This window comes from Montipora foliosa, chromosome 12, assembly GCF_036669935.1.
Source record: "Montipora foliosa isolate CH-2021 chromosome 12, ASM3666993v2, whole genome shotgun sequence".
Taxonomy (NCBI): Eukaryota; Metazoa; Cnidaria; class Anthozoa; order Scleractinia; family Acroporidae; genus Montipora; species Montipora foliosa.
The window spans coordinates 11,726,335-11,737,515 of NC_090880.1; the positions used below are offsets into that span (position 1 = coordinate 11,726,335).

Below are 11,181 nucleotides of genomic sequence, written 5' to 3' on the forward strand. Positions count from 1 at the left end.
ATCACATGAGACATCATATGCCATCGGCTGTGCATAGCAAGTTAGTAAATTCCAGGAACTTTAATGCTTAGTGAATTGGACAACACTTAACAGTCTTAGGGTAAGCAGTCTAACCAAGCTGTAGGCTTGGTTAGGTTTATACCGTTATCTAGCGATATACAGTACCGCTCAAAGGTAAGTTGATAGTCACTCGCGAGTCGCGAAACTCGACTCGAGATTCGATTCTCGATCCTCGAAATTTTCGAGAATCGAGTCTCGAGTCGAGTTTCGCAACTCGCGAGTTGAGTCTTTCGAGTTTCGAGTCGAGAAAAATAATGAGCTTGATGCTTGACTGATCTCCCGAGAAATAAATTAGACAAGCAAAGCGCACTTGTGTGTTGTACATGCGTCGAAAAAGCGATTCGGATATCAAGTGCGAGTAGTTCTGTTGACGAAATATGCACACAGTTCCCGTCGCTCGTTTCCTCAAAGGATCAATGAATAATCTGTTGCGATCATTTACAAAACAGCTCTCTTCACAATCGACTTGAACATGCTACGCGTGACTTTAAAGTTAAAACCTGACGCTTTCTTTACCCTGATAATAAACGTTATCGATCGTTGAATTTAAGCAAAGAGAATGTAATGTAATGCCTCGAGCAAGCGATCTCAAATTTACGAAGTTGTGAATTTTTTCAACGGTTCTCCCATCGCATTATTGGTCATATTGGTAAATCACGATTGGTTGTTTTAAATAAAGTGAGGTTGCCTGGTAAGGCAGTTGCATTACGAACGTATAAATGTTCCAAGTTTCGCTAACGTTGACATATGCAAATTTCACTTGCGGATGAAGTTACCCTCAAGCGGATGTCACGCAATGCTTTGACTTTCGATTACAGTTTATTTCAATTATTTTACCTACTTACGAAATCATCAGAGAATATTTCTAAAGTAAGAAGAATAGCTTCCAGTGTGTAAGAACGAATCAGACACTAAAGGCATATTTACAAGTGCTCAAAAATGTAATTGTGGAAGTACACGCGCAAGCCTGACGGTCTGAATAATTGCGTATACCGGTGCGAGTTTTTAGAGCATGTTATATTTTCTCTTTCGATTCTCTTGACATCCAAAACGAGCAAGCAGAATTGCGACCATAATTGACCATTCATCTTTTGATGATTTTGATGATAAAGTTTCAATTCAGCTTTTGTCACGATGGGAAAGACGCGGTAGTACTAGGAATTCCAGGTTGTTGATATTCAACAACGCCAACTTTCGAACGAGGCCCCTTTTTACTCTGATAAATTACATGTCCGTGGTCATTTTGCTAGTTTGTGACTGGGTACTGATAAATTACATGTCCGTGGTCATTTTGCTAGTTTGTGACTGGGTACTGATAAATTACATGTCCGTGGTCATTTTGCTAGTTTGTGACTGGGTTTGTGCCTGGGGAACGCATCGGAAACTCGTGTATTTTTTTTTCAGAACAAGTGAATAAGATCGCGACGTTATTTTTCTAGATGCCGAAGGATAATGAAGATAATATTTTTTTCGCGGGCGAAGAACATTGAAAGCTTGCTTAGAGTCGACATGAATATTGCGTACAAAGGCTCCGTTAGCGTAATTGTTCATTTCTTCGAGACATAAATCGCTTTCTCGAGTTCTTCTCGAGTTTATGCATATTCCAAAGTCCATCTTTCTCGACTCTCGATTCTCGACTCTCGATTCTCGAGCCTCGATTCTCGCGTCTCGAAACTCGAACGTCTCGACCTTCGCGACGCGAGAATCGAGTTTCGAGGATCGAGTCGAGACTGTCAACTTACGTTTGAGCGGTACTGTAGCGACATATTTTCAACACAGGTTTTGAGGCTAGTCCACATAAATCACAGAGGCAAAAAGTCATTATATTTGTCACGAAACTGAATTGGTCAGAATTTAGTGTGTAATAGTGATTGCCAAGGAAGCATTATTTTCTGCGTTTTCTAGGTCTGCGGGTCTGCATTTTCTATATCAGCATTTTCTAGACACGCCTTTTTCAAAAGCAAAAAAACATCTCACGCACACATACCATTTAATGACAAGTGCAACAGATCACTAACTTTCCCGCAGCAAACTACACCTTGGTTTTACTGAGGGAAAAAGATTGGCCTACCTCGGTGGCATACGACCACTACCCGTGGCAATGACGAGGTATTGCCTTGTCCTGAGGGGTCAATACTATCAGGTGGTACTGTACAAAAGTCGGACCAGATCGACTCAGAGCAACTCAAATCACTCACCTCAGGTTGAGCGAAAAACGGTTTTGTAAGCCAAAACTATTCAACGATTAAGGTATATGAAAAAAATCATCAGAACATACAGCACAAATTTTAAAAGCCAACCAGCAAGAGGCAGTCTTATTGGTAATTTACAAGTATTCAGAGACCCAGGATAGGTTCCCACGACAATAAATAACTTGTGGTCAGAATGGGACTTAAACCTAGGCAGATTACATCAGACTGCCTTTTCAGGAAAGGTAGTCTGATGTATGCCGATTTTGGAAGGTCAAAGCAACTTAGATAGTAACATAGCAAGCTAATTCATGCAAATGAATTCAATGAGCTTCAAAATCCTAGTAACACTCTACAAACAACAGCATACTGTTGGATGAAGACTTCCTTGATTACAGGAACAACAATGTGGCTGAGATGGATTTAAAAACTGCCAACTCTTAGGCAAAACAATTTGATCAAAGAGGAGTGACTCACATAGCTGTCCCCCAACAAATTAATAATGTGTAACTGAACTTTATTTGTTTTTTTCTTTTCTTCAGGTACTCTGGTTTTTCCTCTTATCGACAACTAACATGTATTTGATTTGAATCTAACTGCTTCACTTGATTTGTCTGACTGATAATTTTAAACATAAAGCTTAACTGAAATATTTTTTATTTGGAAACTTAGGAAACTAACCTTCAGCATCCAACATCCTTGGAATGTCCAATTGTTTATCAGCAACCTCAAAGGCTAAATTCAGGTTTCCCAAGGGATCATCCTGAATTAAATATACCATAGAATTGTTAGGGCAACAATCACATGTGGTAATGACAATGTTTACAAAATAAAAACTGAAAAATAACCTCATCCAACATTGTTTCAATAATCATGCATCAGGCAAATTTTAACCTTTATAGTAGGCATTTCACAAAAGTTTTGCACAGGAGGTCACAAGAGTTCTGCAGGGGGTGGGGGAACCTATATATTACATTACGTTATATTTTTTTGTAAAACAAAGTAAATAAAGATGATAAAAGCAACCAGGAAAAACCCAAGCGTCAAGAAGCAGGGACGTCAAAATTGGCAGAAAATAATCAACAAAAACTTTTTTGACTTGACAGGCTGCCTTACTGCAATGGGCCTTGGTAAATAAAGAGATTTCTTTATTCTCACCACCTGCATGTACATGTACTCTTTCAACACAGCTGTTCATTGCAAAGCCTCCAGAGATTATTTGTGAATTTTAAACATCATAAATTTTGCCCAAGCTGTATTAAGCACTATTGATTTTGTGTCACAGCTTGTTTAATAAAAAATAAACAATTTTCTGATGTAGAACATGAAAATAGATTACAATTTCATGGACCAGTTTGTGACATTAACATAGTCACCGTTTTACATAGACATTACTCAACACAACCGCCTTTTATTATATGAATACAATAGTACATACACTCTGATTGGCTGCTGAGCGGGCAAGATTTTTTTGTAATGACCGGGCATTATGAAAATTTTTCTCAGCTTGACGGCTCTTTTGAGTTGAGAGTAAAATCTACGAGCACGTGGGTGAAAACAACAAAAAATATGGACAACAGGATACAGATACTTCTTTAGTATAAGCCACAAAGAGAGCCACAGCAAGAGCGAATTTTATTATCCAAAGAATGAAGAACAGGCCAAAACTGAGCAAAACAACATGAGCAAAGTTATCACTCACGAAGACAAAAACTTTGGTAACAGTCAAGAGGAATTACAAAAGTTTGTTAAGAACAGAAAAGTGAAAACACTGTGAAAAAAACATCAAGGGATATGAAGTGTTTTTACCGTTTTCTTGGCCAGATAAACAAGACAAATGTTCAGATTTTGGGACTTTCCACTGGAAGAACTTTTAAGGGTCAAACACTTGTAAACAAAGGTCAGTGTGTTTTTTTTAAATTTAAGTGGTTAAATTTGCCCCAGATCTTGACATAATAAAGAGAGAAACTGTCGCATTGTCAAAGAAACTGCGTCTTGTGGTTTCGATTGCATCAGCAGGTTCATTTCGATTCAGTGAACACGACTTTGAATGACCTCTTGTGCGTGAAAGCGGATGTGGAAAATTTTTTTTACTTCCGGTGTTTTTGTTGTATTCTTTTTAAGAATAGTGCTAAAAAGGCCATGTAATAAATAACTTATTAACCTCATCCGTTCAGTCATTACAGGGAAATCTCAGAGCTCGGCTTTGACACATTGACCGAGCGATAGCGAGGTCAATACATCAAGGCCTCGGTCCGAGATTTGCCTGTAATGACCTCACTCTTGGTTAATAAGTGGTATATATTAACGCTGTGTGAAAACTAAGGATAGTGAGGACCTGATTTGAATGGGTGCAATAAGGATATTAAAAAGATACAATCACACTATTCTTTACCATGGGCAGGAAAATAAAGTAACCCAAGTGTGCGAGAAAATTTGGTTTTGGTGACTGTACCACCATACGTCCATCCATCCCTCTATGCACGCTAATGTAACCTGTATCACCTGACCATATCGAGGCCATACTCCAGCTGACAGTTTACAGTGTACGTCTTTGATATTGGACATCCATGTTATAGTCAATTGACACCTGTCAAAACAAGGCATCCGCTGACCAGTACCATGTGACCATATTGCCGGCTTAAGTTTAGAGATCATTGAGGTCAGCTGTTTTTCTTTTTAAGTTGACCACTGACCAGACACTGGTTTTCGATTGGATCGCAGGCTAAAGCCTGGTTAACTGCTAAACATTTTTAGCGGGCTTTTTTTCACTTTAAGAGCTTTAGTTGATGTAGTATGGCCATGTCGGCTACATGGCCATACTACATCAACTAAAGCTCTTAAAGTGCATATGACACTATTTTTTATTAGCTTGTTCAAATGATTTTAAACCTCATGTCATTCAAGAAAGATTCATTGCCTAACTGGTGAATTCCCCAGTGAATTTCACTTCCTTTAGTGATTCATGCGATATCAGTTATATGCATGAAATTGACTAGTTGGGCAATGAATTTTTCTAAAGAAGAAAGTGAAGGAAATGATTTAAATAAGCAGTAACCGGAAACACCAAAACGCGGACAATTCAAAAAGAAAAAAAAAAACAGGAGTTGTACTTTTAGACTTGGCTTATTCTACAATATATTAACTGTAATAATTAATGCACCTGCCTGCTGATTTATTCAGTTACTTGTTAACTGTCCACCGTTTGAACAAACTACGGCAGGTGCAAGAAAGATAACAAACATAAATTATAAGCAATGTAGAATAACAACTAGATGCATCTATTAAATTATTAAACGAGTTACCACATCACTTGAAGCAGGTAATAACTATAAACTGCTATTTTATAATTATAATAATAATAATAATAATAATAATAATAATAGTAATAATAATTTATATAGCATTCTACAAGTTTCAATGCTTAACAGAATTAGAAAAATAATAATGATATCCATTCAAATGTTTAAAAAAAAAGGAATTACAAATCAAAATAGCTTTAAAAGAGTTACATGGGGACAGTTCTAAATATTTAGTGGCCACGCGTTCCAGAGTCTAGGGGCTGCTGCACTAGGGGCCCTTTCACCATAATGTTTAGAGTTGGTTCTAGGTATAATTAGCAAGTTCTTATCCGCGGAACAAAGTTTGCACGTTGGTTTGCATTTTGTTAAAATGTCAGATATATAGTTTGGAGCCTGATTATTTAATCCCTTATATGTAATAAGTAGAATTTTAAAATCAATTCGGGCTCTGATTGGCAGCCAGTGAAGTATTTGTAGTACAGGTGTGACGTGCTCCTGTTTCTTTGAGCCTGCTACAAGCCTGGCTGCAGCATTTTGCATGCGCTGTAATTTGTTTATCTCTTTATCGGGCAGCCCTGTGAGAACACCATTACAGGAGTCTTAAATTGAGACATTAGAAATGCATACACAAGTCTAACACAACTTTCTTGGTCCAGATGACGCCTGATTTTGCCAATGCTTCTTAATGCATACCATGCTGATTTGCTTATGTTATTAATATGTTTTGTTAGCTATAGGTGTGAGTCCATAATGACTCCGAGATTTCTTGCCTTAGTGGACAATTTCAGTTTATCCGAGTTACAAGTGAGGCCGTTACTAGTGCACCAGATCATTATGTCATTAATGCACAACTCCAGCTTGGATAAGGCAATAGGGCGCTGATCAGATGAACCAATAGTAATATAAAGTTGTGTGTCGTCCGCATACATCATTGCCAAAAGGCTACCTTAACTGGAGGCAAGAAACAAGACATTGTTTGAACTATTTTAATTTTTTCCTGCTTCGTCAAAAGCTGAAGATCATATTTTACAAAGAACTGTAGAGCTATTTTCCTTTTAACTTCCTGATGTCTCAATTCCCAATTTTTGGTACATGTAAGTTTAATTTTTAAGGTACACTGTACACAGCATTGCAAATTCCATGCAATTTATCAACCTTCTGAACTTCAAAAGAAATCTAAAGTTCAGATTATTTTTAAATTATACGAATTATAGCTCTTTTTTTTGTGTGTGATCACTTTACTTGTCTACACTGAATATCACTAACAACACATGTATTTTAGGAAATATTACCGATTTTTTTTTGTGTGATCACTTTATTTGTTTACACTGAATATCACTAACAACACATGTATTTTAGGAAACATTACGGATTTTGCCCTGTTGCTTTTGTCCCACCTAAGTTGCTTCAATGAAAGAAATGTTCATTTGAAGCACAAGTTATACATGTAGATGAAAGATCGGTGTGTCATCCTTGCACTTATCGAGACAATTTAAGCAATTATTTGTCACTTTTTCTACAGACACCTGAAAAATTCAGGCGGCTTCAACAAGATTCAAACCCATGCACTCGGCGATGCTAGTGCAATGCAATGCCAGGTTATTATTGTTAACCTGGGTTTAAAAAAAATCAAAATCAGTCACAGAAAAATTTTAGACCCACTTTTACATGAGATTCAGGCAAGTTTCAATACTTGCTTTGATCTGTGCTAACTTTGTAGTCCACGAAAATCAGAACACATGATTTAAAAAGAAAACAGTTTAAAACCAATATGTTTAACTAAACATCTTCAAAACATTGTTAAGTTTGATGTAAATGGGACATTGGATACATAGACCACTGACTGACTAAAAGTAGTGAAGAATGTAAGTTGGAGAGAATATGATTAAAAGGGCTTGTTGTGTTGATTGATGTTTCTGCTGCATTATGCTTTACAGGTTACAACATGGTGTCAGAACCAAGATTTTTCCACAAGCCTAAAGTGATTAGAATCAAGCTGTTGGAGAAAGAGAATGGAATCGACAAATTTACTGCTATGTACAGCACACTTGGGTTCGAAAAAAGATGGTGGTCTGTGTGCCATCATGTCAAACCACTAGACCGATGGGAATTTGGACAGGAAAGCCTGCTCATTCATAGGGGAAATGGAAAAAATTGAAATTTTCATCAAAGCAATAGAAGCTTTTAATACAGTTAAAAGAGCTTGTTGCATTTATTGCTATTTCTACTGAAACAAAGTGCCCTTGCACTGAAAATTTGTGTTGAAGTTTCTCACTCCAACACAAAAACAAACGAAAGAAATAGTGCAACAAGCTGCATCTCAATTCACACAAAAATAGCATATGTTTTGAATGCAATAAATGTACATGTTTCACAAAGTCTTCACTTCTTTAAAAAAAATACAATGGAAACACGGAACATGTACAGTTTCCTGCATGAAGGAATTTCCCACTGGTGATGACACCACAACTTGTGGCTACAAGGGCTTGATCGAGTTCCAGACATTCTTGAATTTTAAACATTTGTGCTATGAAAATTTGACATAGAATTTGAATGAAATAATCTTATCTCAATTTGATACATTTTTCTGTTGGAATATCTGAACCCATGTCGTTGTTCAATCGAGACGAGAAGACGAAAATAAACATGGCATTCTTTGAATTATGGGTCTTTCCTTTAATGGGCAAAATTGTCGCACATATTTAGGAAACAATTGTGTTTGCTAAATAGCGTGAATAAATCGCACTGATTGTAAAATACACTTAAACTTCTCCACGTTAACATGACAGCAATTTGCAGTTTCTCTTGGTGTTCAAGACTAAAGTACTGATAAGAACAAAAAACAATTCACTGTTTATAAATGGAAACATTTTTAAGATCACGAAAGTACATTTGATTCGCCAAACAATTGCGACATGACATGCGACACAAATATCACGAATTCACTTTCTCCAAACGAGAGGCACACCCAATCGGAGTCCAATATCCCGGTAACGATGGGGGAGACGGTATCAAAACAACTCACCTTGCTTAGCGAATTATAGTCGATAAGATCAGGCCGATGGCGGTGAATCAGTGCGCAAAACGCTAAGCCATCCTTGAAGCTGTGAAAACGAACAACAGCAATGATGACTTTGTGCACACGACTTTAAAACATGCATGCATAGACATACCGCAAGCACAATTAAGTTGGCAACCGCTCATCATACTTAGATGCATGCTCTTTTTCCAATTGATTTACCTCGTGTGGAAGTTCTGCACGTTTACATTTTTGTACGGAGCTGTTTTTCGCTGGCACCACAAAAGTAAGCCATCCTTTGCAGCTGATTCTATTGAGAAAAGACGAGGAAATATAAATGTCACGATCACACTTAAATTTCGACGCATAAATTTACAAGATAAGAAAAAAGATAAAGTACATATTATTGTACCTTCTATGTTGATATCTTGGATAGCAAACCGCAAGATTATCGTCCAAATCATACCAAGGGTCATTTTAAGATTGCCATCCACGATTTCTGAAAAACGAACAAGTTATCAGGAAACGAGCCCATACATGTACGTGCACTGTGACAAAACTACACCTCAAAAACGTACCTTCAGCTCCTATAGAAACGAGTTTTACCCCTTTACTATAAACAAATTGTAAGGCTTTGTTAACGTTGGCAATTTTATGCAGCCGTTGTGAACCTCTTTCAGCTCTGGGAACTCTTTCCCCCGATATTACTTCTAACAACGCCAATAGTTTCAGGCCGTCACAAAAGTCGCGATCGATCTCTTCAATCTTTTTGTCTACTTTCCTCAAATGAGAATTGCACCATGCTGTAAACGTCTGAGAAAACAAAACAGAAAAACGCAGCTGCTGAAAAAACATATATTTCTGAGAATAATAACCGTTTTCGTGAGGATAGAGATGAAAATTAATAATATTACCAAGACTTTGCTTTATCAGACAATGTTGCGATAGCTTTTACGTTTAGAGACCTTACCTTTTTCTGTTGCCTTTCCCATGCAGCATCAAGTAAACCCCTGTCTTGGTCATCATTATAGTAGTAGCCGTAGTATTCTTCTGAATCTGCAGCCATGGAAAATTTTACGAAATACGCTGGTAAGGAAACCACAGAACGAACTTGCACTACTTCGAAACTCTAAGTTCGAAACGTCCCCAAGGCCCTCTCGGGAATTTACGCAATTCCATGGGTGATAACCGCTGGCCAAGTATACCAAAGGGATCCTAGCATGTATCTCCACTTTTAGGCCCTGTTTTTGAATCGAGAGTTTACGGTTGACTGCGGTGAGAATTTTGGCGGAAAAAGCCTTTTCATTCGAAAGCAAACGCTAGCAACATGTATGAGCTTTTTTAATCTTTATTTTATGCGTGCGCATTTATCGAGCCAAACTGTTTACACGCGAAAAGGTTATGTCACTTGCCAGGGTCACCCTATCTGCCGAGGCAATACAACTCGCCTCCCCGAGTTGTCTCTCCCACCTCATGTAAACGGTTGATAGAATTCCTTAACACAAATGAGTGGAAAAATATAGCGCCCAGGGTAACTCGGGGGGAGGGCTGTCCCGGGTACCCGAGACCATATAAACAGCCTTTTATTTAAACTACATATTACTGCTCCATTAAGATTGTCAGTCCATTTTCTGAATGTGAAAACGCAACTATACTTAATAAAAACGAACAAGAAAGAAAGAAGGACAAATGATGATACGTATTTTTCTAAGATGCGTCTTAAAATATATGCATAATTAAATAGGGTCAACTTTGTCTCGGTCACGCAATTCTCACGTACAAATAGACGCTCGGTAGAGTGAAAGGGGGCTTTCTCGGGTAACCAAGACCATGGTTGTTTCCCATTTAGAACAAATTTCCCGAAATTCCGATTGGTTTGTAAATGGAACACGACTCTTTGTTTCGTTCCACTGGAAAATTTCCGGGAGCAGCGGGACGTCTGAAAAAGTAGTCCTATTTTCCCGTTGGAAACTTTCCGATGGAAATGTGTGTTCCTATAAGTAAATTTACTCGGGAAAGAGTTAGGGCCTGTTGATATGGGTTGTTTCAGTGGAAATTTTCGTCGGGTGAAAAACGTGGTGCCATTTAACTCAAGTCCCTTTGCAGCTCGGTGATTGCGATTTTACGCGCCAAAAATTAAAAATTTGGCCGTCAATAGCCTGGAACTGGAGAGACCTTTCAAAACTTGTAAATGGAACAGGTTTTTTTCTCTCGAAAAGTATCATATTTCCCATGACGCTGAGATAGCTTTGTTTTGATTGGCTTTCACATCAGTGGGCGTGATGAATCTCCCAAAAAAGATAGAGGCTCCCCTTTATGAGCTCCTGACCTATCCGTGATTGCGCATGCGTATACCGGGGATTTTTGAACCAATTCAAACACAGGCAACTCCACTACAAAATAACACATTTCCAATTGTAACACCAATTTTCTAAAAATTCATTTATACCCTTCTCCCAACGGAAAAATAAAACCTGTACACAGACTCACTCAAAGGTACTACAGTTTCTTAGTTTTCACATCCCACAATCCTAACGTTAAGAATGAAATCGTGTATCATTCAATGTACAAAGAAACGAAACTAACGTACCATAAAAGATTATGCAGTAAT

The 11,181-nt window shown here is 37.8% G+C and overlaps 1 protein-coding gene across 1 annotated transcript in view; it reads right to left on the reverse strand.

Annotated features, from left to right (window-relative positions):
• The window catches only part of LOC137981208 (alpha-actinin-1-like), a 51,053-nt gene extending 41,340 nt beyond the window's left edge, over positions 1 to 9,713 (reverse strand). Inside the window, exons 1-6 of the mRNA XM_068828539.1 lie at positions 9,541 to 9,713; positions 9,149 to 9,383; positions 8,983 to 9,069; positions 8,793 to 8,880; positions 8,577 to 8,655; positions 2,931 to 3,012 (exon numbers count right to left, since the gene is read on the reverse strand). Coding sequence (XP_068684640.1) covers positions 2,931 to 3,012; positions 8,577 to 8,655; positions 8,793 to 8,880; positions 8,983 to 9,069; positions 9,149 to 9,383; positions 9,541 to 9,636 — 667 coding nt within the window. The 5' untranslated portion in view covers positions 9,637 to 9,713. The remainder of the gene's footprint in view (positions 1 to 2,930; positions 3,013 to 8,576; positions 8,656 to 8,792; positions 8,881 to 8,982; positions 9,070 to 9,148; positions 9,384 to 9,540) is intronic.
• Between the last annotated feature and the right edge of the window lie 1,468 nt (positions 9,714 to 11,181).